At 35.6% G+C, this 27,361-nt stretch overlaps 1 protein-coding gene across 4 annotated transcripts in view; it reads left to right on the top strand.

The window, feature by feature from the left end:
* The window catches only part of SIPA1L2 (signal induced proliferation associated 1 like 2), a 151,222-nt gene that overhangs the window by 60,247 nt on the left and 63,614 nt on the right, over positions 1-27,361 (top strand). For all 4 annotated transcript variants that reach the window (XM_074896742.1, XM_074896741.1, XM_074896743.1 and 1 more), the window contains exons 3-7: positions 4,419-6,113; positions 12,929-13,062; positions 14,354-14,542; positions 20,373-20,547; positions 26,146-26,249. In XM_074896742.1, the coding sequence (XP_074752843.1) occupies positions 4,649-6,113; positions 12,929-13,062; positions 14,354-14,542; positions 20,373-20,547; positions 26,146-26,249 (2,067 nt within the window). In that variant the 5' untranslated portion in view covers positions 4,419-4,648. The remainder of the gene's footprint in view (positions 1-4,418; positions 6,114-12,928; positions 13,063-14,353; positions 14,543-20,372; positions 20,548-26,145; positions 26,250-27,361) is intronic.

The following is a 27,361-nucleotide window of genomic DNA, read 5'->3' as shown; positions in this document are numbered from 1 at the left end:
TTTCTCCTTTGTGCTGTTCTTTTTCATTCCATTTAAAAGTATGGGCCTGAAAGCAGAATTTTCTTGCAAACTTTGGATTCCATAAAATAGCCGTTGTGTAACTGCTACTCTGCTATACTGGCAAAATACATAATGCTACTACCTACTAGGTGTTTCTTTGAAGTGTGGAAACTAACCAGACCCTGAGCATACAGAAAATGCTGTGTAGAATCAATTGAATGCAAATTAAATCTCTGATCTTCAGCTTTTGGCATACTGTTCCTGCCTATCCTCCTATTTTATCAAATTGCACTTCCCATTTTTTAAGATTAGTAGAGCTTGAGAGTCATGGTTTATAGAATTGTCATCTTGATAAATAGTAGAGATTAATGCTTTCATCCAAATTATGCATTCTTTTTAGGATGATAACATTACATAATAATAGGGGCAGATTTCCAAAGTCTTGATCAACAAAATGATCACAGAAAGACTTCTTAAATAATTCATTTCCATCTATCAAGGCTGACATGAGGCAGCGTTACCGAACAGCCTCCTTTTGACAGGATAGTCCAATAGTAAAGTTTTTATTCATTGCTCTGCTACTGGCACAGGAACATTAGTGGGCATTTATCCAGGTCCCCAGGAAACTTGGAATCATTCCATGTTAAAGAACTGTAACTGTGGCTAACAAACCAGCTGCTGTATTGAGCTCAGAAGTAAGTCTTTGTAGCTGTGTGGAAGGAACTTAAGTTATTTGCATAACATCCAGCAGCCTTAGTGGAAAGGGTTGGCAGGAGCACAACAGCAGGGTAGGCATCCAGCTTTTCTTTTTTGACCATATCTGTCAGAGATTCCATTCGTAAATGCTAGGATGAGATGAAAAGAGAGAGAAGTGAAGAACATGACCAAAAGGACTGTACAGGCATGAAGAGAAGAATGCTCATGATCATATTGACAGCATTCTTTGTGGAAGTAATAGTTTATTAAATTCAGCAAACTAAACTGGTTTATAATAAATAGTATCAACATCTATAGGGGAATGATATTTGTGAGTTGCCAAATTCTTACCAAGAAGAGAGAAAAACCTTAAAGAACAACAAATTCAGGATCCTATAGTACCATCCCTCACCATAGGTCAGCTGTCAACCAAAACATGCTGTTGTACTGAGTTATAGGAATTTACAGGAATGTTCATTTATATTAAAAACAGGCAGATTTTGTCAATTTGGCCAACTTCAGATTAAAAAAAAATATTTACAAGTATACCCTAAATATATTGCAACACATCTTCAAATATTAGTATTTCCAATAAAATGTCAATCTACAGTTCCAAAACAGGAATTTCTGAGGTCTTCTGTCACACCAGCTTTACCCTGTAAAGAAAAAAATTAGTTTTAAAATACTCAGGTCATATTTCATCAAGAATTTAAGATACCACCACCAGAAAAAAAAAAGTCTTGCTTTCCTACGACCTTCAGCCTCTCTCCTGCCTTCTATAAATACAGCTGTTTGTGAGGCCCAACAGTAAATCATGTTGTGGATTTGGATTGAAAATAAAGGGGGTGGTAGTATGCATTTAGTGTTCTTTCTTTCTGCCTTCCACCACTTCATCCCCAATTTAATTTCAGGCTGGATTATGTTCCTGGTCCAGTTCACTACTTTTTGCACAAATGCTTATGACAGAAAAAGGATTAACACAAGGGAAGAAAAGAATTGAATTTTTGTAGGATAACCTTTTCTGACCTTATATGTACTTTCCTGTTTTCTAAGAAATTATTTTTTATTTCAAAAAATTGCATACACTAATGACTTCTATAAATAGTTTTTTTGTAGGAAAAGTTAAGAAGGCTAGAAGATGTAATTCACTGTAATTTCAAATATCAATAAGAATTGTTCAATAAGAAGTTAAATATCTTTCCCAATATGTGAAATTGACCTTTCTGTGTTCTCACTATTTTATATTCTTGCAGAAACAAAGGTGATTCTAGAATTATTTAGTTTTCCTTCAGTGTTTTTGTTTGGCAAAGGTTTCTCATATTTCTACAATTGTATACAGAACCCTCGATGAGATGATAAAGCTGTCAGCTGTTCATAATAATGTGTATTACACAGAAGTTTTCTTGTATTTCACTTTTGTAATATTATTTGTGCCCCCAAAATATTAAGCATATTGACATATATGAAAGCAATCATACAGAGAAAGACTTGGCGGTAGTGGTGGATGAAAAACTGACTATGACCCAGCAATGTGCGTTTGCAGCTGAGAAAGCCAACTGTATCCTGGGCTGCCTCAAGAGAAGTGTGGCCAGCAGGTCGAGGGAGGGGATTCTCTCCCTCTACTCCATCTGATGAGACCCCACCTGCAGTACTGTGCCCAGCTCTGGGCCCTCCAGTATAATAAGGACATGGACCTGCTCAAATGGGTCCAGAGGAGACCATGAAGATGATCATGGTGGAGCACCTCCCCTGTGAGGACAGGCTGAGAGAGTTGGGGTTGTTCAGCCTGGAGAAGAGAAGGCTCTGGGAGACCTTATAGAGGCCTCCCAGTACTTAAAGGGGGCTACAGGGAAGATGGGGAGGGAGTCTTCATCAGGGAGTGTAGTGATAGGACAAGGGGTAATGGCTTTAAACTGAAAAAGGGTAAATTTAGATTAGGTATAAGGAAGAAGTTCTTTAATGTGAGTGTGGTGAGGCATGGGAACAGGTTGCCCAGAGAGGCGGTGGCTGCCCCCTCCCTGGCAGTGTTCAGGCCAGGCTGGACGGGGCTTTGAGCAACCTGGTCTAGTGGAAGGTGTCCCTGCCCATGGCAGGGGGTTAGAACTAGATGGTCTTTAAGGTCCCTTCCAGCCTAAACCATTCCATGATTCTATGACTGATACTTTCCTCATTGTGTTGTATTTCCCTAAGTCAATGTTTAAAAATCCTATATGCCGCTTTTGAAATACTATTTCTCTGAACATATAAGTTTTTTAAACAGTCTTTTGGACTCCTGTAAGGGACAAAAACTTTGTTTTAATTGACATAATTGGCCATCAAATGGGAGTTCTGAGGAATTTGTATGTAGTGAAAGTAAGCTGCAATGGTATATTGTTATTATTACCCATTCCTAGTAACAGTCACATAGAAACCATGTCAATCATGATGCTATCGTAACTGTAATTTTTGTTTGTTTCTATTACAGTAGAGTCCTACGCCTTGCTGTATCAAACACAAGTTTGTGGTTATCTCTCATAAGCAGAAAAAATAATCTATCAAGTTTTAATTTGTATTATTCCTTTGCCCCCTTGCCTCATACTCTTTTATTTTATTTTTTTTTCAATTTGAAAATTTTTATGGCATTAAATGTAGTGGAAAAAGCCACTTACCTTCTGAGCTTCTCTTACCACTTCTTATCTTCACTGAAATAAGGGGAGAATTCATATTCCAGGATTACTTGATTTGACTGTTTTTTAAAATCTGATAAATGCATATTATGCTTATTTGCAGCATCTTAAAAGATCATTATGTCAGTGTGTTTGTTCAAGGAACAAAAGCTGAAAAGGAAGTACATAACATGCTGTCTTGTCTCTTATTTTAGTCTAGTTTTATGCAATGGGTTAAATGATGGGCTCTGCCTGGAAATGAATCTTCACAGCATGAGTCATGTTGTTAAGACCATTAAAGCCACTGAAGAATATTTTTATATCCCAACAATTCCAATTTTCTAATCAAATTAACACTTATCAATAGGGCTGCTCTCTTCTTATTTGTGGAAGACAACAGACATGTTCTTTAGCACAGTAACCAAGTTTACACAGCTAAATAATAGTTTATACTCCAAATAAAGGAATGTAAGTAAATCTCCCTTTAGGGAGAGAGAGAGAGAAAAAAAACCCGTGTGAAATACAGTTATTCACTTAATTAATCATAGTGGAGAGATTACTTATCTTTAAAATGTTATTTTAAATGGGACAAAACACTTTTTGTCTGAAGTTCCTATATTTTACTTACTGGGACAACACTGGTAGAAAAAGTAACTCCTGTGTGTATTAGCCAGTTTCAGACAAACTTGAAAATGGTGTCTTAAAGATGTTACATAAAAAACCCTAGTGCTTAGACAGGGAGTAGGCATCTAAGTTGCTGTCAGCATTGAAGGAAATGCAGAGAGAGTAGTATGTGGCTAGCCCGCTTGGCAGAGCCCAGTCTTCTATTCATTGTGTGTGCACTGGTTACCCTATGAGAGAGATGCAGGTTCAAACTGCATCCTGTGAGAATCACATGGGAAACTGGGATTATTGCATTTGTCTGGTTTTAAGGAGGCAGAGGATTGAAAACCATGCAAAGCACGTCTCATTATTTCCAGTTTCCTGGGGTATTATGTATATACAAGCAACACTGGAAGCTTACTATTATTGACTATAAACATTTTAATATACTGTCTCTGTTTTTTTTATGAACAGATAAAAGAAATTTGTCTGGAATTGAACTGAATGCGTCTGAACTGAAGGAAGTGTTTTAAGATTGCTCTGCTGACAGCAGTTGTACAAAAATGGTATACTGAGGTTTCTGCGTGCACTTCTGAGAAGACTGTATTTTTATATCCAGTTTATTGGCCCATAAAAGACAATGTAATAACAAAAGTAACAGTAAATTTATGCAATAGTAGCAGTTCCCTTCCCACTGACTGGACATGAGTGATCAAAGGTCTTTGCAAGAAGATAAGCACAAAGTTAGTAGAACTTCCTCAAAGTTCAGGGAGTCTTCAAGAAGCATGCAATCTGATGATTATTTCGCTAGAAAACTTAAAGCTTTGAATGGTAGCATGGGTCCTCCCGTTTCTTCAAATGCACCTAGCAAAACTGAAACTAATCAAACAAATGGTACACCAGCTGTGCCTAAGATGGGTGTTCGAGCAAGGGTATCTGAATGGCCTCCTAAAAAGGATTGCTCTAAAGAGCTAAGTAAAGCTGCTTGGGAAAACAGACCTCCAACCAGTTATGAAGGTGTTGGCTCAGTACTTCCAAATGGACAAAATGACCAAAGTGATGGACAACAAGAAGAGCTAGAATTGGAATTTGCGGAGGGAAAATACTCGATTGGAGATCTTTTTGTTCATTCCCCTCAAAGGGGACTTCATCCCATAAGGCAAAGAAGCAACAGTGATGTGACAATAAGTGATATTGATGCCGAAGATGTGCTAGACCAGAATGCTGTTAACCCAAATACTGGAGCAGCTCTTCATAGAGAATACGGTAGTACCTCTTCAATTGATAGGCAAGGCTTGTCTGGAGAAAATTTTTTTGCAATGCTAAGAGGCTACCGAGTGGAAAATTTTGAACACAAAACCCTTGCTCCATTTGGATTTCCTGAGTTTTTCCACTGTGATCCTACAGTTTCTCCAAGTCTACATGCTGCTGCACAGATTTCTAGGGGAGAATTTGTCAGGATTTCTGGCTTGGATTATATGGATAGTGCCCTACTTATTGGTCGAGACAGGGAGAAATCTTTCAAGAGGAGACTAAAATCAGAAGCAGTAGAAACATCTCTATTTAGAAAATTGCGAACAGTTAAAAGTGAGCATGAAACTTTTAAGTTTTCATCTGATCTGGATGATAGACTTGACAGAAATGTTCGTTCTTGGAACTGTCAGAAATGTTTTGCACATTATGATGTTCAGAGCATTTTGTTTAACATAAATGAAGCAATGGCTACCAGAGTAAATGTAGGAAAAAGAAAAAATATAACCACTGGGGCTTCAGCTGCATCACAAACTCAGATGCCAGCAGGCCAAACGGGAAACTGTGAATCTCCTTTGGGAAGCAAAGAGGACCTCAATTCAAAAGAGAATTTGGATGCTGATGAGGGTGATGGGAAAAGCAATGATTTAGTATTGAGTTGCCCTTACTTCAGGAATGAAACTGGTGGGGAAGGAGATAGACGGATTGCACTTTCTAGGGCAAATTCAGCATCTTTTTCTTCAGGTGAAAGTTGTTCTTTTGAGTCGTCTCTGAGTTCCCATTGCACAAATGCTGGTGTTTCAGTACTGGAAGTACCAAGAGAAAACCAGTCCATTCACAGAGAGAAAGTGAAGCGTTACATCATAGAACACATTGATCTCGGAGCATATTATTACCGCAAGTTCTTCTATGGAAAAGGTAAATTTTTCTAATGTAACTATTCTGAGATATCCATGAATTAGATTTAAGTTGCTTAGTGAAGATTATTTTTTTCCTTCCTCTTTATAGAGAGACCTAAGTGTTACAGGGGATCCTGAAACTCTTTACTAAAATTAAGCCTGTTATTCTTGCTCTCCCAGAGGGATATTCAACATCCAGTGGGTTATATATAAAGTTATGTAATACTTTATATATGTAAGTTAGTGTGGGGTCATTTAAATTAATATGTAAACTAACTTCTCTGAATCAAACTTTCTTGGTGGGCAGGAGGAAAAGAAGGCATTTATATCCAGTAAATGCACTGGAAATACTGATAACCAGGGTGGAAATCACTATTTCCTAAAAGGTGCTTCCAAAAGAGAAGGTTTTATTATTGAGACTTATGACTCCCTTCTTCTAGATTTTATTGTCTTTAAGTGTTTCTTGGGGCCTTTCATAATGTATGCACATATGCATACTCCTTAAACAGCGAGCTTCTGATGATACTTAGTTTTTCAGCTTAAAGAAGGTTGTTCTGTGCCTTTCTCTTAGACTTTTACCCTATTCTTTTAGGATATGTTCACACTGCAAAGTACCAGGGTACTCTTACCAGCAGAGTAATTATGTTGGCTTGAATCATTATGCAGATAAACTGTTTCCACTTTGTGATCTACTTTGGATGTCTGTAGTAAGTTCTGCATTGTGCAATGTGTGTGAAATCTCTGCTTTTGTGGGGAGAACCCCAAAATTCCTGTCCCCTTCCTTTCTGTGTTATGAAATACAGCTCAGTCTTTTTGCTATTATTAAAAGAAAAGAAAAAAGCCTTTCTTCTGTCCTTAAAAGACTGTTTGTTACTGCCTGACTTTTCCTGAAATCATACTTCTTCTGCTTTCTAACTATATTTGAACAGCAGGAAATGAGCACTGTACTGTACTCCTGCTTCCTGTGACCCTTAACAAGGGACTCAAAAGAGGATCCAGTACAGTGATTGTTTTCACAATATGGTAGACACCTAGAACATATTGACTGTAAAACCACTGTATTTAAAAGGCAAGGCAGTAAAGAATCTGGATCGTTCACAGAAGAGGAAGAAAAAGACCAAGAGCTAAGTGAGGAATGGGCAGGAAATTCAGAGGTTCAAAATGGCTTTTAAGCTCAGCAGGTTGTAAAGGATAAAAAAGTGTTGATGGAGTCAGAGTGGAAGAGAAGGAAGGGAAACTTTTAACAAAAGGGTGTCTTATTTTTTGAGGGGCAGAGAGAAGAAAGGATTGGCATAGGTGGTAGTGAAAGGAGGTTGTCAGTGGACAAAGGTGGTGGCATGATAGGAAAAAAAAAACAGACAAGGATTAAGCCAAATGAAAGAGGACTTCTTTGTGAAATGGAGTTACATGTTCTGAAGTGCTGAACATTTTTTTTTTCATGAAAAAAAGAAAATATAAAGAGTACTCAAAACCACATTAAATAATGTAAGATAAGTAAACCTAATGACCTTTCTGGAAAGTTGATGCACATGTAATTAGTTTTAGTTAACCTCTGCTGTTGACTAAAAGTAAAGTATGTTTGTATTGATATAGTATTAAAAGGTAAGAAATAGTATCTGAGAGTTTTATCCCACATAGTATACATAATACTAGGAAACTTGAATTGTTACTGTCCTTGTTACTAATTGTTGTGTAGGTAGAGTTCTTGGAAAGTAAATGTGATGTGTTTTCATTTAATATCCAGTAATGAATTGTTAGCCTCTCAACTTTACAATAAGCCATGCCCTGTTCCATAGTATCTTTCTATAGAGTTGTACCAGAAGCTACAGGAGAGAAATCTGTTTTGGATGGCTCTTATGAGACAGATAGCAAATGAGGACAAACATGTTGATGGAACTAAAACCTTAATTTTCAGTACCTATTATCTCAAGGGATCAGGCATGGAAGGAGTCTCCAGATTACTTCCAGATGAACACAGTTCTCACCTAAGCAAAGTTTATTGTGGACAGAGGAAAAAAAATGGGCATTTTGCCTTGGGCACCAAAATGTCTTTCTGTTGTGCTGGGCTGCCATATAAGAAAAAGTGACATTTATATGCATACTGAGTCTTACTTGATGCTCTTCCATGACAGGGAGATCTCCTAGCTGATTGTTCATTGAATTGTAGATTTAATAGCAGAGTTGAATTTAGCAAAATAATTGTGGAAGGATGAAGTAAAAATTTAGCAAACAATAGTCACTTGTATATAGAGTCGTATGTAATGCCACCAATTTTCTTTGCCTTTAATAAGATATCTATGAAAAATAAATAACTTTCTGAATATTTGATTTAGTTCACAGTTTTATAATTGGCACTTGTCAGCATACAAGTTTTATTTCTGTTTTAAGATGCATAGAAGAAACACCCTGGCATGTGTAGCACTAATTATTCCATTCCCTTTCAAGAAATGAGAGATTTGGAATTCAGTGTCTTCTGAAATGAGCTATAGTTTTATACTGCATATTTATAAGCTTTGTAACTATTGTTAACATCCAGTCCGACATGACTGATGTAAAATATGTTAATGTTTATGGAAAATATCTTCTCAGTTTTCAGTTAAGGTTTGTAAAAGCTGGAATATTTTATTTTATCTCATGGTTTTGATTTATTAATGGTGTCCTTTAGTGAACTGTATTTTTGTGTGATAAAAGGGGATGAGAAGGGGAAAAAAGCTATGTTGATTTTAAAAAAGGATAATTGAAATATGCTTTTTTTTTATCATTGATTTGTCTTTTTCCCCCTTGTGCAATTATCCTCATAATACCTTGAGACTTGACTATTACTACCATACTTTTTATTTGGGGGATGCTTACAACTATTTCTTAATATGTTATTTTACCTATCTGCTGATATGAAACTGAAAATTGTCCTACAAGAAATGTACAGTCTTAACAAGCTTTTGGTATTACCTCAGTTTTGTAGAAGTCAGAAGAAGAAGTATTGGAAGAAAAGTTGACAATTATTCCTCAAAATGAAAAAGTACAAAGTGAGGAATATTTTACCATCTCTCTTTAAATAGCTAGAGAATAGCACTTACTTTCTTCTCTCCTCTCCAGTCAATACTTTTATATCAACATAGATACATTTAAATGAACTTCATGAGTTTGTGCTTTATGAATTTTTTTTTTTTAAAAGTGCCTTGAATTAAAAATGTTTTCCCCAAATCCCAGAATATCAGTAGCCATGGTATTCTTTAATTTACTTCAGCTTCTTTAATTCTGATTCTTGAAACTGTTTTATCTGTTTGGGTTTTTTTAATGTACATAAATAACATCTTTGGTTTTGTATCTTTCATATTGTACAAGAAATAAGCAGATAGCTGCCATGCTTGCATTTTTCTGCTCAGTAATACTGCAGCCAAGTAATCTAGCAACTGTGTAATACCCTTTCCTAGATTTACATCAAAATAGAAGGCTATAGAAACCCTGAGAAGTTTACCTTTGTCAGAGCCTGAATATGCAGCTGTGGGGAGTTTTTATGTTGTTGAAAGTGTTTGGCCTCTGAATCAATATCTCTGTCTCTGATCTATAAAATCCGGTTCCATTTGATAAATTTGCCCATTAAGGCTCAAAGTTTTAATTTAACACCTTGAAATCCATGAGGTGTCATTTATCCATGCAGGTAGAATGCTTAGGCTGAGGAAGGAATGTAGCGGGTGAGCATGAGCAAATAATTTAATGTCTGTGCCCCTTTGATCTCAGGTGTTCCTTCCAGGAAAAAGATGCTAGTTTCAATGTGCTGCTACTTATTTTCTCTCCACTGGGAGATGGACTGTAGCCACCAACATACTTTACAGATACATTTTTGAAAGGCTCCTAGAAACTTAATTCAGAGTTCATTTGACAAAGACTGTCATTTACGTAGAGATAACTTTGTCTTTTTGTATTCATTCTGAGAGTATGGATGATTTCTCAGTGAAAGACATTCTGCAAAAACTTCCTTACACATTTCTATAAATACATTGTGTAAAAAAAAAAAAAAGTATCAAACTCAAAGATGCTAGTAAAGTGTTTTTTAATCCAGACAATCCTAATAGGAGAAATTAGTCTATTACTTCATTGATATTTAAAATATGGAATTATAGCATAAATTGGATTGGAAGATATTTCTGGAGGTCATCCAGTCTAATTCCCTGTTTAAAGCTGCCTTTAAAGGTAGGTTCTGAATAGGTTGTTCAGTTACCCTTTAGCTGTCCCTTTAGCTTTTGACCATCTCTAAGGATGGAGATTTCACAAGCTCTCCTGGCAACCTGTTCCTGTGTTTGATTCCTCTCAATGAAGGGCTGCATCTTGTGATGGCTGCATCTTATCCCTTCTCTCTGTACCTTGGAGAAGACTCTGGCTCTACCTTCTCTATAACCCCCCATCAACTAGTAGGATCCTGCAGTTATTTCCCCCCATTAACCTGTTCTTCTCCAGGTGCACAAGCCCATCTCCTTCAGCCTCTCCTCATCTGTTATATGCTTTAGCCCCTTAATTGTCATGGTAGTTGTCTGCTGGCCTTGTCCCACTCTGTCCAAAACTGGGCACTACTCCTTTTGTGGCCTCAGAAGTGTCAGAGAGGTGTAATGTCTTCTCCTGACCTGCTGGTATGCTCTTGCCAGTGCAGCCCAGAGTGTGGTTAGCCTTCATCTCTGCAGGGAGTTCTGCTGACTGCTGTGTCTCCTGTTGCTCACCAGGGTCCCCAGTACTTTTCTACAAGACCTGCTCCTGAGGCAGTTTGTCCCTGGCCTGTATCGTTGTATGAGCTTGTTCTGCTCTAGATAAAGGCCTGTACTTCACGAGATTTTAGTCAGTCCATTTTCTCAGATTGTCAAAGGGAGAGTTTGTTTTAATATGTCGTGTTGAAAACTTCAATGGGTTAGGAGCTGCTTCACATGCAGCTCAGCTGTCCCATCTCAGCAGCAGCTGCGTCCAGGGGAAGGGGAGAGTGGGAAGTGAAGCACAGACACCCTACAGATACAGGACCTCACTTGTGTGGCTGAGTTAACCGCCTTTGCCTGCTTTTGTAAAATACTGCAAGGTTTGTGCATTTCAGTATCTGCCCTATGCACATACTACTCATTTTTTAAAAGCCTGCCCAGTTACTCCCCTTCACCTGTTGTACCCAACTACAGCCCTAACCTCCACTACAGGAACTGTTCTCCTTGAGCTTGGTCATTTGCATGAACTTGTTGAGGATGCATTCCATTCCATTATTTGGATAATTTTAAAAACTATTAAACAGTAACAGCTCCACTATCAACTTTCAATAACCCTTTTAGTAACTGGCCCCTGATCGTAATTTGTATTACTGATCACAGTCCTTTGAGGCCAGCTGTCCAGCCAGTTTTTGTCTACCTTGTAATTTGCATGTCCAAACCATGTCTTTTCAGTTTAGTTACATGGATACTATGGGAGACTCTGTAAAAAGCATTGCTAAAATACGTTGCTCCTCTATCCATAAAGCCAGTCATTTCATTGTAGAAAGCACCTGGGTTGGTCACGTGTAGTTTGCATCTGATAAATCTATTGTCGTGGTTTTGGCTAGGATAGAGTTAACTTTTCTTGAACTGGGAGGGGGCACAGCCAGAGTGCATGCTTGGATTGGCCATTGGAGTATTCTATATCATGTGATGTTGTGGTCAGTATATAGAGGAGGCAGGTTCTCTCTTGCTTCTGGTCGGCATGGCAGGATCTCCGTTCTGTCGGGACTGCTGGCCAGGAGTGGGCTGGATATTAGTCGGTGGGTGGTGAGCAAGAACATTGTGCATTACCTGTTTGTACTTTCCATTATTGTTATTGTTTTGTTTTATTACAATCATTAAACTTTTTTTTCATATCAACCTGTGAGTTTCCTTGTGTCCCTCCACTCTCTTCCCCCATTTACTGGGCGGGGAAGGGAGAGTGACCAATTGCATGGTGTTTGGCTGCTGGCCGAGTTCAAACCATAGCATCTATGCAGGCTGTTTCCAAGCATCTTTTTGTCGTTCATGTGCCTGGAAATGTCTTCCATAAGAATTTGTTCCTTCATCTCCCCGGGAACTAAGGTTTATGTTTTCCTGTATAGCTGTTCCTATATAAGCCTATAGCTTCCCAGACCCTCTTTCTTACCCCTTTTAAAGGTGAGTGTAAGCACTTGGTGTGACCTTTCAAATGTGGTAAAGAGAGGCATTACAGTTCCCTCAACATGTATCCCATTTGGTCCCATGGACTTGAGTTTATTTAGTCTGCTTAATGGTCTAGAACTTGATCTTCCTCTTCTGTCAGTAATGCTTTAGTCTCCCAGAACGGGCCAGTTGGCTCAAGGATGAACTGAACTATTCATCAAATACTGAAGAGTTATTAGCCTCAGTTTTCACTTGATAAAACTGTTGCTGCTTCGAATGTAAAGCTTTAAATAAAAATAAGAATAAATTGAATGACATGAAGGAAGCTACATGGCACCGAAGACTGTTAGCTTCTGTTGAAGACTTAAAATAGATATAGTTTCTCCAAAGTAGTTTCTTACAGCATCAAGCAAAATTATTAATTTCATATTAACAAAAAATGTAAAAAAATATTTCATAGTAGCAGCAGTTGCAGTAATTTGAGTTACGCGATATGAGTAATCATTCTACTCATCAAAATTAACATTTTGTGAATTAGGTACTTACTGTGCAGTTCAGATCACAAGCCAGTGTATTTACAGATCTCATAGCTCAATTAAAAATGATCTTTTTTTTCTGGCTGTAGAATTTTTTAATGAGATTTGGTGAATGTTTTCTAAGAGACTCATACTTCATTATTCTCTTCTCATTCACTATTGTACAAAAGAGCATCAGAACTACTTTGGAATAGATGAAAATCTTGGACCTGTAGCAGTCAGCATCCGAAGGGAGAAGGTTGAAGATGTCAAGGAGAAAGAAGGATCTCAGTTCAACTATCGTATAGTTTTCAGGACAAGTGAGGTAATGTTCTTTCAGTAATTCTGCAAAAGAATGGAAAAATTTACTTAGAGCTTAGGATACTAGTTTGTGGATATGTTGCTAGCTTTGAAAGTAAATCTGTTAATGGGAAAGGGATGATTCTTGTACCATTAGTAAATGTATTTGCTCCTGGAACAAAGTTTTCCTCTTCTGTACTGCATAAAATTTTTCTCATTTTGAGAGGGCACCCAAAAGGATGTAAGCTGGCTGAAGGGAACTGCAGTGGGGACAAACAAGGGAACAGATGATAAGAACAAAGCTGAAGATAAGTTTGGATTAAGCTGCTTGATGTTAATTTTTAATGATAGAAAGAAAAGATTAAGAAATTTAGAGAAAAAGGAAGGGAAAAAATATGAAAACTAGTACCATGATTTATTTGTATTTTTTCTTTTGTTTCAAAGTACTTAGAAGTTTTTTTCTGTGAGATGTTTTTATATACTTCTACATACATGACTTGTGGAAGGTGTCACTTATTGTTGTGGAAGGACACATCTCAACTTCTATTTCAAGTGAATTAGCATCTCTTGAAAGCTAATTTCTTTATCACAGCAACTAGCTTTAATTTTATGAAAATACACAATATTATTATTACAGCAAGCAACTATATGTTTTCATAGTCCTTAAGACTATTGCTTTTTATTGTGATTAGGACATAAAGAAGTGTTATCTAGACTTCCTGATATCTCTGGGCTCATGTGCTTTTACAAATAGATATAGAAACAGATGCATATTTTCTTTTATTGCCAAAAAGGGGTTTCTCTGTATGTATGTATGTGTGGAGAGGTGATTCAGCTGACTTGCTTCTAGAAATTACTCTCTTTTTGCGAAATCCAATGAAGATAAAGCAGCTTGGTTTAAAAAATAGGTGGATGGGTTAAATGAAGGTGCCATAAGCTGTGGTTTACCTCACCTGTCCAACCCCACATTCAACTACTGTGTCTAGGATAGTATGGCATTAAAATGAAGACATTTTAGTTTTCCTGTTGTTTAAAATATTTTTTCAAAAAAGTAATAGTCCTAGGAGTCAGAATAAGTTAATGATATAATCAGTGAATTTCTTTAAAACAAATATATATTTGTCACTGAGACAATAAGAGCCTCTCTCCTCTTTAAGTTATTTAATAATCTTTTTATTGGTTAAAAAAACTAAAAATAATTATCTTTTTCTTCCAATTATTTTTTCCATGCTTTTGCTAAAACCTGAAGTTTATATCTTTAAAAGTCATTGTAGTATTAGAACTAAAAGTTTTTGTGTGTTTCACTTTTACTGCAGCTTACTACACTTAGAGGAGCAATTTTAGAAGATGCTATACCATCCACTGCTCGACATGGCACGGCAAGAGGTCTGCCTCTCAAAGAAGTACTAGAGTATGTAATACCAGAGCTGAGTATTCAGTGCCTGAGGCAGGCTTCCAACTCACCCAAAGTACCTGAACAGCTGCTTAAACTAGATGAACAAGGGGTATGTAGCAAATGACTTTTCTGTAAAGACTATTTATCTAAAAAAAAAATACGGTTATCTTAAATATTTTGCAGGCAGTGTTAATAAACATGGATCTGTAATGCAAACTGTTCACTTTCTTGGTTTTGGAGATACTTGTGTATTTTCATTGACAAAACAAGGTTTTCTTTTCTAAGCAAATTATTTTTAAAATACATTGCAGCTTAGGAAAAAAATTATTGGTCTGTGGAGATTCTCTTTAGATGAGTGAGTGAGAGAAAGATTATAACTAAATTTTATTGTTGGTTAAGAAGTGGTTTTCCAATCTGGATTTGCACTTCAATGTGTAAAAATGCTGAATGCAAATGAAAACAGATCTAACATTTTATTTATATGTATAGGTATAGGTAAGGAGGCAAAAGCATATTAAATCTTTCCATCTAAAATTCTGGGTTGTTTTGTACAATAGTGTTTTCTGATTAACTTGCAGTAGTCTTACTAGAATAGAATGTTTCTGGGTTCAAACAACTGAAATTGTGATTGAGACTAACGAATAAACTGCATGACAGTGAAATATTCATGGCTTAAATTTGGAGAGAAAATGGTGAGCCCTATTGGGTTCAATAAAGTACATTTGCTTCATTCAAAGCTAGTGATTAAATTTATAGCTTCTGAATATTTTGTGAAAGACAGGTTTGTGATGGCTTTTAAATCACTTTTGAAAAGCATGTTTTTAAAAAATGTTTAAAGTGAAGATTGCACTTTCTAAGCAAAAGTCAGTATGTATCTGTTGAAGTTGAATCAGCTGATGGATCCAGTTGACTATGATGATGTTATAATTAGTTTTTTAATGCTAGTTCAGTTTTGAATGTAGTGATTGTGCCTAACATTGGTGATGTCTACCAGAATTCTTCTGTCTTCGCTTGTGACTGTAACAATTTCTCAAAACCAAGTAAGTGTAGACAGAGGAAGAGAATTGCTTTTTTTTGGTGGATTGATAAACTAATTCTCTATGTATACTTTACTACTTTTGTTCAATGTAGTCTTTGAAGGGGACTTCTAATCGTAAGCTCATTTTGCCAAAGGTTCTTATTTTCTCCTGTGTTTGTCAGTTCTTTTGGTAAAACAACAAAGGGATATCAGAAGCACTCAGTTCTGAATCTAACAGTTCCTGATGTACTGTTGCACATCTCTATTGTACTCTGTCTTTCCTGTTTGAGCTCCAGAGTGAGTTTAGATTAATCTAATGAATAATATTCACTGCTCAGAGGGGCAATATGTTCTAGGCAGTATAGGGTACTACTTTATTTGACCTGACCTTTCCCAAACTCACGATAAATACTTCCTAAAATTGGAAATGAAGATTGTCCACTGAACTGACCAAAGTAATTCTTTAATCATCAGCTCCTAATTTTGAGAAACAGCAGTACATAGCACTTCTTTTTATTTTGGGTGATCAATTCTGAAAATTGAATCCTGTTGTGAAATGGGCTGTCACCAGGCAAAAAGTAATGTTAATGTATATTAAGTGCTGCTTATTATGAGATAATTACTTGAACATAGACAGAAAGATGTGTATAAAACTGGTGTGAGATCCATTTATGCTTTTAATCCTCTTACATTCTTGATGCTTTCAGTTTATTAATCAAGGAAATAGAAAAAGAATTATGCTTGGCAACTGAAGGTGACTGGCTGTGAAGTGTCATGAATTTAAAAATACAAATCATGATCTAGAGGATTAATAATGTCAACAGAATAATATCCATTTTTGCATAACAGTGTATTAAATGTTTGCATAGTTCCTCAGCAGACTGAAGGCTATTTTGGTATTTTGATTTCATCTTCTACCTGTTTCATAGTTTTCAGTGAAATCTAGTATGGATTATCGAGGAGACGTGTGGCTAAAACTTTGTCTCAAAAATGACAGTAGAAGGTAGACACAAATTGGATGGTTGACCTAATTTGAATATAGAAATAAAGAATCTGTATTTTCCAAATTTCTTCTGGAATATGATGATCAGCATTAGATTTGGCTGTAAATTTACAAGAAAAGCCAACTATTTATCTATATATTTTATTTTGTTTTTTTACCTCTCTCTAATTCACCCCTAATTCCCCGTCCCCATTTCTGCTAATGGTGGTTTATTGTATATATGCTTTCTGGTTCCCCTCACATCCCTCTGGGGATATTCACTTCTCTCTAGGCCAAAGGCTGAAGTTTACAAAAAGCCCAAACAAATTGGGAGTTTTGATTGAAGTAATATTTAGTGACTATTGAGTGCCTAATCTTTTGAAGTTCCTTGACAGAAAAACTCTAAAATCTTCACATGATGAAAGTCAACAAGTTGTTGTTACATGATAAAGAATCTATACTATACAAGAAGATGACAAGATGACAAGCTTCAGCAGTGATTGATTCTGACTAGAACATAGTAATTTTGAGTCAGGAAGGACTGCTATGCACCTTTAATACATATCATATACCCAAGTAGCTAAATGGATTTAGAAATTATTTTCTGATTTCACATTATGAAATTGTTCTCAGTGTTACATTAAATGTAAAATTTCTAATTTAGAAATCATGAAATTGGAACCACGTCTGCAATTACTTACTTTAAAAGACTTGAATAAGCGTGCGGTACTATTTCAAGGCTGGAAAAAATTATCAGTATTAAATATTCTGATTGTTTTTCATGCCAGTTAAACATGCCACATAAGAAGATCCCACCAAAGATCATTTAGTTACTTCTTTCTTGGGCATTAATGTTCTAAAGGTACCTCGATCTCTGATTCTGTATGGTCCCCGTGATCTTGGCGTGAGAGTCCTTTTGCTCAAGTCTTCAAATTTCACAGTCATGGGTGCTGCGAGCACACAGGTAGAAGGTTCAGATTACTGCAAATGAGCTTGCAGCTGCTGCCTTCGTTAGGAATAGTGGTATTGGTAGAATCAAATTTGTACATAATTGCCTAGTATTTACAGTTCTTGTCCATGAAGTGAAAACCCAGGATTAATTACTTCTGTGGGCTGGGGAGTTTCAGATCCTCATCTTCAATGTCTCCTAGGACAATGTTTAAACCATGAGATGGTAGGTTGTTTTGAAAGGTAGAGAAGTACACTTCACTCCTGTTCAGAATTATATTGATACTCATGAACAAATTCGGGAATGACTGGTGTCCTCAGAAAGAATGAAGGAGTGTGACTGTGTATTTCTAGACCAAATATTTTGACCAGGTGCTTCTTTACTGTTAGTTGTGGCCTCTGTTGTTGGTGGCTCAGTTACCATTTAACTTCTCCACTCCTCAATTCTAGTGTGAAGTCAAGGAAATTAACTTAAATTCTCTGTGGTTTAAGATAAACTATTTGACACAGAGCTGTGACAGAGGTGGCAGTGTGCTCACAATCATTTTAAGTCTCTGCTGGGGAGTGTCAAGTAACAGCACTGCTTCCTGTAATCCAATATTCATATAACCAGTTCTCTTCCAGTTTCCTCCATGAAACGTCTATGCTAGCTTTCCACTGAATACGATAGTGACCAGTGTGCAATCTTGAACTTTTTGTTAAATACCTAACTCTCTCCAGGCAGTGCTTCAAAATGGGGATAAAATAAGGAAGCTCTCTGGATGGATAGCATCTAATGCCAGTCAAAAGGAAATGCAAGAGCATGCTGGTATCTTAACCCTGCCCTGCTCCAGAGTTCACCAGTCTGACTCAGTGCATCCATAACTCAGAATCTCCTTTCATTTCAGATGGTCACCCCTCCCATTCCACATCAAACTCTGTCACAGCTCCTAGTTCTTCTGTGTTTTGGGCTGCCTGGGTGAAAACTTATTGCAGCACCATTCCTCATGGCTGTCCTTACTAAGCCTGTTCTTTGTTCCTAACTGCTCTATGGTCAGTGGCTTCCTACCAGAATTTGTACTGCAAGGGCTCACCCCTACATAAAGCAGTTGTCAAAGGAAGAGGGTGGACTGGGGCTCATCAAGAGAGGTGGGAGGGCTGCCATCATACATTACTCTTATTCCTGCTGTGCTGCAGGTTTTCTGCACCGGCAGAGCAAATTCGGTAGTGTGCATAGCTATGAATACAGATCTGCTGAAATCACTGAGTTAGACCTGGTTTTACTAGTTAAAATAAGAAGAAATTGTCCTACTGATAGGCTTAACTTCATAGTAAGAAGAGAACTCTGGGCCCAGTTGATCTTATGAAGTGTTTTGCTTTTTACTTTAATAGTCTAGTATTTCCCTGTTACTTCATTTTAAAACATTTACCTTTTGGGTGTGAGATTCTTAGTGTCAATGATTCTGTCTATGGCTTTCAAAAATCTTCATTAATTTGGACATCTTGGTGATTTTTTGTGTTGGTTATTCCTGAAAGTAAATAGTTAAGCCAAGAATGCTGTCAAGTTAAATCTTGAATTGCATGGGAGACTAAGAAAGAATACTGGCTTAAAAAAGCAGTAGCATCATGAAAACACAGAAAGCTAGGTTAGTAAAAGCATAGTAAAAGCTTTTCTTTCTCCAGGGTTCATGAGGATTTAGGTAGTGGGTTTCCTTTTTTTTTTTTTTTTTTTTTTTTTTTTTTTTTTTTTTTTTTTGCAATTGACTATTGGCAACTGTCTTATATACAACTCACCACTTACATTGGAGAAATGTAGCATTTATTGAAGAGGGAAGGTTAAGGATTATTGGAAGTCAAGTTATATTTTTGACACTTTCTTCTTTCATGTATGTATGTTTTCTTGACTCAACGTTTTAGCAGTCTCATAGTTTTTCCTTAAAACTGCTGGAGTAAAACATCAGTGCAGTAGCATGTCTATGCTTTTGAGTTTTACAATATATGTAACGTGGAAGACCATGTGTTACATATGACTAAGATGAAGTAGACTGTTCTAGTCACCTTTGCTGTAATAAGAATATATGCTGTCTTTGTATAACACACATTTTAGACAGTAATCCTGAAGTTTGATTAAGAGAAGTCTACAGCTGGAGAGTTGATTTGACTCATAAATATAGATAAATGTCGTAAGTGACTGATGGTCTCTGTCAGTTTGTGAAGCACTAAAAGTTGTCAGTTAAGAATAATAGGACTAATCCATTCACATGGAGGTTTCCTATTTGTCATCTTAAGTACGCATAAATAGCTAAGAAAACAAGACAATACTCTTCTCAAGAAGTAATAATCTCTTTTTATATTTGTATTTATTTTTTTATAAAGTTATCTCTTTTTAATGTTCTAGAGTTGAGACTCTAGTTTGTTTAACAAAACTAACTGCAATCTGATTTCTAGATTGAAGTATAATTTTGACAATTGGGAATAATTTTTAACAGTGGCCAAATTTTATGAGAATGGCAAAAGATTACATATAATAGAAATTACTGTTCTGAGGGCCTGTTTAGCTGAACTGCACTAAACTTTAAAGTGTAGAAATAAAGGAAAAAACCCTCACCTTGTTTTGAATCTGGGAAAAAAGATAGCTATACAGAAATTGCCAATTAAAGTTCTCATAACATGCAGTAGAGTGTGCTTTTATAGATAACTGATTTAAGGCAAAAGTCTTCATGTACTGCTTTTATCTGTGTTTGGATAATGACAATCCAGTTTTCTTTCAAGATATTAGCTGGGGGGGTGTGTGTGTGTGTGAGATTTGGTTTTTGGTTTGTTGTTTTTTTTCTTTCTGTGGTGACTTAATTTACCAAATCAGAACACTTACTTTTTCACTTTCAGATAACTTCTGCCAGGGGTTATAATAGTGTTAATATTTTAATTGTTAATATTTGTTCTAGTATTGACTTTCTTTTGCTTCTGTAATTTTTCCTTTCTTTTTTTTTTTTTTTTTTTTTTTAATTTCAGCTGAGTTTTCAACATAAGATTGGTATCCTTTACTGCAAAGCAGGCCAAAGCACAGAAGAAGAAATGTATAACAATGAGATGGCAGGACCAGCTTTTGAAGAGTTCCTTGATCTGCTGGGCCAGAGAGTACGGCTAAAAGGATTTAGTAAATACAGGGCTCAGCTGGATAATAAAAGTAAGTTTGTTTCCAATGTATGGTAGAAGCTATAATTATCCAGCTAATCTTCTGCAAATCCTGTTTTGTTTTTTCATGCTCTTGAATTTAGGTTTTTATTAGTAAGGTTATATGGTAAATGAAGAAAATGAAGCATATAAAAGCATGTATCACAGTTTGTCTGAAAGATTATTTACTTTTTCTGTGGCATTGGTAGAAGTGAAAATCAAAGCAACTTATTTCATTTGTTTACACTTAAAATCATACTATGTGAGTGATATTTTTAATATATTTCAGAATTTCCCCACTACACTTTAGCATCCTATTCTTAAAAAAGCAAAAGAAAAGATATATATTTCAAAATATGGAGTCATGACAAGGGACCAATTTCCTTATTTCAGCTGTACTTCTGTGCTTCTTGTTAATCAACATACATATCGAAGTTTATATTTGAGGAGCAATCAAGTTTTCTCTGTTTTCTAGTTTCTCACACATGCACAGTAAGCATGTTGTCATTTGGCAGTTGATAAACATTCACCTACTTAACAACTGTATTATTACCACCATTTCCTCAGGTCTTTCAGTTTCTCTAAGTGCAATAGTATAATAATTTAATTGTACAAATTTGTGAACTTTGTAGCAAAAATAGGAACTGAAGTATTGCTGTTAAAAGTCAATGATATGTTCATGTACTTCACTATTAGCACTGCTTTTCACTGCCCTTAAATTTAACTTAACACATTCTTAGTTTAATGTAGTTTTAACAGGATTTTGACAACTGATCACTATGAGCTGTGGTCTACTTTATTGTAACATACTGTTTTTATAGATACAAAGACTAGATATAAGGAAGAAAGTTTTTACAGTGGGGGTGGTAAAACAGTAGAACAGTTTGCCCAAAGAAGCTGTAGATGCCCAATCCCTGGAAACGTTCAAGGTGAGGCTGGACGGGGCTCTGAGCCACCTTTGTTAAAAATGTCCCTAATTATTGCAGGGGAGTTGGACTAGATGACCTTAAAGGTCCCTTCGAACTCAAACCATTCTCTGACTCTGTGATTTGATTTGCATCCTTACTTTTGCTGTAGCTTGCGTATTACATCCTGAAAACAGATTTTTTGAATATATACTGTACATGGCCTGTGTATAACAGAAAAGGAGTATGTAGTACATCTTTTTAAGCTGTTAAATCCTGCTACTCATGTGTGTATTCTACTTACTCTTCTAATCGAATAGGAAAGTTCCTTGAACTGTTAGAGATAAGTTGCCAAGAAGGAAGCTTAGAAAAGGTGTACTTAAAGGAAATTGAGGGAAGATCATCTTTTCTTGCAAGGGATATTTTGTCTTTCAGATAGTCATGTAGATTTAAGAATCAATATGTTCCCTTATTTGCTTCTCTGTTCCTCCTGCCACTTATCCACCTGATCTAGCCTGGTTCTTAGGAATCTCTTGCATGTTTTTGCTATGTCAACATCAGTCTTCATTTAACTGGAATACATCTGAATTTTAATTTTTTTCAAAATGGTACATTTGAACACTGATCAGTGTCATAGTCATAAAAGGATTTCTCTTCTGTTATTAAACTGGCAGTGACCTAATGGACTGTCATCTCCTGTAAAGCATTAGGAGAGAGACTTAATAATTTGTATTAGGAATTTTTGGAAATGTCTAGGGCATGTACATTGTGGTTGATACCCAGTACAGGTAAACTGTCCATAGGCCAATCTCACCAGCAGGAAATGAGATATGTGAAGTTGGTGATAAAACCTCATGGTTTTGTAATGAAGGGAGACCAGCTTTTCAACTCAAGAAATCTTTCACATTCTCCATCTCTGGCAGTGGTGGGAAATGGTGAAAAAAAGTGACCTAAATCCTATGACAGTTTCTAATTTATGACTTACAAGGTGGGAAAGCTGCAATTCCATAGCCCTGTCATTCTGCACAAGTACCACATTTATTTTTGTTAACATTATTGCCTCTTTGCTTAAATTCATGCTTGTTTCACTTTAATAATTCAGGCTTGATAAAGACTATTGCATCCTATTTCAGTACAGAATAATAACTCATTTTTCAAATTACTGTGTAGAAATATTTATTAAAGTGCTGTGGTTGTCAGGCTTCTGGGATGAACTGATAAATAGGGATGAAAAATTCAAAGGAGTAAGGGGTGTTTTGGTTTTGCTTTTTTTCCCCAATCAGAGCACGACTGACTATCCCCTAATAATTTGTACATATGAAAATATATGCTGGTCTGTCAAACAAAGTCAGTTTCTATATTTGCCATGCTTCAGTATGAATGTACATTGCTGATTGTCGTTGTGTACATATCATTCAGCAACATAATGTTTTACTCATGCTATGTGCCATTAACAATATTGGTCTGTCATAATATGTTCTCATAGTTTGCAACAAACAGAATGGAATTAAGACAGTTCACAAAGATATAATCTGCAATTTTATATGAAATGCAAAATACTGATTTACTATAATTTTTTGTGGTTTTGTTTTTTTAATATAATGGCACAAGTATTACTGCATGTCTTATTTATAATTGAATAATACATTGATTTGACTGCCTGCAGGTTCAGAATAGTGTAATAATTTCATGTCTAGCAGCTACATTTTTGGTAGGCATAATGTTTCAGTAATATTTCTTGCTCAGTTTTTGTAGGATTCACATTTATTAAGTTTTTTTTCTATTTTTCAAATATTTAACTGTGGGGTTTTTTCTTTTAAAAGTTAATTTAAAAAAAAAAAAATTGGTCTGTTTAATATTTTGTTAAGTAATTAATTGGCCCATTTCTTATGGAATATAGCATGTAGAATGTTGTGGTGGGTTGACCTGTCTGGCAGGTAAGTCCCCATCCACTTGCTTGCTCATTCACCCCCCAACAGGATGGGGGAGAAAATCAGAAGTGGAAAAGAAGGAAAAACTTATGGGTTGAGATTAAGACAGTTCAATAAGTGAAGGAAAGAAAGGAAAAACACAAACACCACCACCACCCCAAAAACCACCACCCCACAACAATCAACACCCCCACCCCCCCCACCCCCCAAAACAAGTGATGTAAAGACAATCACTTGCCACCTCCCATCAGCAGAGGGGTTCCCACCATGGAAAGCTCCCCCCACTCCAGTTTTATTGCAGAATATGACATTATATGGTATGGAATACATCTTTGGTCAATTCGAGTCAGCTGCCCTGGCTGCGTCCCCTCCCAAACCTTTGCACACTCCCAGCATGATCGCCAGGGTGGGGTGGGGGACAGTGTGAGAAACAGAAAGCCCTGATGCTGTTCAGACACTGTTCAGCAATAGCTAAAACATTCGTGTGTTATCAACACTGTTTTGATCACGTATGAAAAACATAGCACCATATGGGCTGCTATGAAGAAAATTAACTCCATCCAAGCCAGACCCAGTGCAAATGTGAAGAACATGTGGAATATACTAACTACAAACTCTTTGCTGCCCTTCTTTAGTGCCTTTTTTTAATGGCATGCAATTCTAAATCCCAAGATCAAAAAACAGAAAAATTAGAGGAAACTTTACCAATTCAACACTGTATAATTTTTTTAGAATGTGTTTTAAAACATCTCAATCTACTATAAATGAAGCATTAATATGTTATTATTTGAACATTAATATTCTCATTTGTAATTTAGTGACATAATTTAGTTATATTATGGATAAATTGGATTATGTTTGCATTTAATTTCCTTGTACCTGTAAAGAGGGAAATGAAGGTGAATGGGATTGAGGAAATGTTGCAATTTTGTATCTACAGAGGAATAGTGCTGTTTCACTTTTGTTTGATACGCTTTTCTGAAAAACAGAAATGTTTCATAACTGAAAAAAAAGTTTAGCCAATTTTTCCTCAAACTTTGTGAAATGAAACTAATGTTTAGAAAGGAATGAGGTGCAAAAATGTCAGCACAGATATAATTTTTTTCACTAAAATTGTCATCAGAGTAACGTTTGTAGTAGCAACCGTTATGTAAATTTAATCACAGTGGGCCTTAGTAGGTGTTCAGTGAAGCATCTGTTGAGTTAGAAGATTTCAGCTTGCTTAGTGTAAGGGACTACATTTCAGAAGAAAAACTAGCTCATTCCCAAAGGCAAGGTGCTAAATCAAAAGTATTCAGCTAAGTAGGATGTTGTATTAAGAAAGCACTGGTTTAAGGGTAAGGAATTGCCTTTCTGTAGTAAGTATTTGAAGACACTGTTTTGTGCAATATCTGTTCAAGGTAATTTGACTTTATTTAATATCTAATTGCAAAAGGAGTCAGGAAGCAGGGTTGCTGAGATCAGTATCGTTCAGGCAGATATTTGTATTTCACAAGATAATTTATTTCATCCTACCTCTTCAAAACTCTGTCTTTCTAAAATGCCATGGAAAGGTTATAATGGAATTATATTTTCAACAAAGATTTTAAAATAGAGGAGTGCAATAATACATGCTTTTTTCTAGCAACATTTAAGTAAGAAACTTCAGTGGAAATTATGCTCCCTATTTCTTATCTAGCTGTAATTTATATTGCATCAATATTAGTAAAAGAAGTTAAGCTTATTATTGTACAAAGATAGCTGATGAAGCCAGTTGTAACGTGAATCTGTCCGAAATTATACACCTGCATAAATATTTTCAGATCAAGGGCTGCAGATACAGTATGGTTACTGTTGAATTTTACAGTTATGTGTATGTTTATATACTTTTAACTGGATAACTAACATGGCCAACCAATTTCCTTTTGGAATACAGTTATTATTTAAAACAAACCCCCAAAACCTTAAAGAGTGTGCGGAAGAGTGTACTGGAGAATGTTTATTTGTGTATAAAATACAAAATTATATTTAAAAAATGACTGGACATGGAAAAAGAGAAGAAAATTTGATAGTTGTCTTGACTCAGTAGCATGTTCGTAATCTCCTGCTTTAAAGTTAATTGTACTTACTTAAATAATCCATACATATTAAAAAAGGTAAATGAAAAGGATTATGACTACAGAGTAAAACTCATCTAATTTGTTGTAAACATTCTGAAATGATAACTCTATTAATAAACTTAAATAAAATAAATGAAAATATTAAGTAATATCATATATGAAATGTATTCTATTCATTTTAAAAGATCTGAAAATTCCCAATAAAATGATTTAACATTGTACTATAATGTATTATGTTTTAAAAATGTCTGTTCTGCAGTATGTGTGTTAATAATGTCAGATTTGACATAGCATTGTCGATTTATTTTTGGTAAAGTATGGGATTACTCAATTGTCCTTATTAATGTTTTAAATAATGAAAATACATATTACATAAAACTATACTCAGGCAGCTAAATCTTTTTTCTTTTTTCATGAGATGTCAAAATATTCCAAAATAGGTCATTTAATCCTCATAGACAGAAAACTCTTTGGACAGTTTCTTGCAATACTCTTTTGTGTCATAATATGAAACTAAAAAGTAGATGATTAGCTGATGCAAACTGGGTTTGTTCTACTGAAAAAAGTTATGAATGACATTAATGGATTTAAATTGTAACATGCAAAGACTGGTGTTCTAAAAAGTAGTATGAATGTTCTGTTTTACTGACCTTCTTGTGATTAAATTCATTTTCAGCTGATTCAACAGGAACTCATTCCCTCTATACTACCTATAAAGATTATGAGTTAATGTTTCATGTATCAACAATGCTTCCATACATGCCCAGTAACAGGCAACAGGTATGTTTTTTAACTTTTCATTGTAGTTTTACATTATAAGTGTTTGACATTGAGGGTTTTTTTAAAGTAATACTGTTTTAAAACTTAATTATTTTATATGAAGTATGACTGAATTGTATCTTTTTTCTTGAAATATTGTCAAGCAATAGAAATCTCATAGGATTTTTATATTATATAATGCAGGAACTTGTCCTGTCTCCCCCATTTTATATTATTAAAAGGTAATGTTGCCTGTGCTGAATGAGTTACTTTCAGTTCAGACTGGATATACATCTTATGTATATTTTAACATTGAATGGAATGAAGCTTGAAAATAGGCATGGTTAAAATATGCATGTAATAAGATTTTTAGAACAATTCCACTTAATCCTTATATTACAGATCTTGAAATGTTTATTAATGTGTCAACTTAGTAATAAATGCTTAAATGTGTCCTTCAAGGTGTCTGGTTGCGAAGACAGAAAACTGCAGTATACTTATTTTATTTCTGGAGAATTCACTTTGTTTATGTAATAATTCAGAATATCTTTAAAGCATTAAGGATGGCTAAAAACCAGCACAGCATCCAAAGTGTGCAGTGCACCAGTAAGGTTACTTTGTCTTGCCTGTCTCTGATGTTTCTTGCAATTGAAGTAAAAAGTACAAGCACATTTGGTATAATATATCAACATTAACACTTTAAAAAAAAAGAATTGCTCCTATGTCAGACTAATGATAATTCGTAACTTTCTGTGCTACTACTGTGCATTTTTTTGGGTCTGCAGAAATAAAAGTTGTATTTATTTATTTAGTTTTAGAATATTATCTCATTGCTGTGCAAGATTTCGGTCATTTTGGAGGGTTGTAATGAAAAAAAGGAAGCTATCTCACTCTTTTTGAACAGCATACAAAAGATGGTTACTGATTGTTAAACCATATGTGAGTTGTATCTTTCATGTCTACCCTATCAGTAGGTCGTGTGGGAAGAAAATAAGATGTGTCAAGGCAGTAAGAAAAAGATAAAAGATTAAAATTATTGAGAAAGGATAAATGAAAATTGAAATGGAAGAAAATATATAGTGTATTTATGTATTTTAAATAGTCAGTGCATAATGTTCTGAACTGTTTGAAGA

The sequence above is a fragment of the Athene noctua genome, chromosome 1, assembly GCF_965140245.1.
Source record: "Athene noctua chromosome 1, bAthNoc1.hap1.1, whole genome shotgun sequence".
NCBI classification, from domain to species: Eukaryota; Metazoa; Chordata; class Aves; order Strigiformes; family Strigidae; genus Athene; species Athene noctua.
Note: the sequence above shows the minus strand (reverse complement) of the source record. Positions and strands in the feature narration are given on the sequence as shown.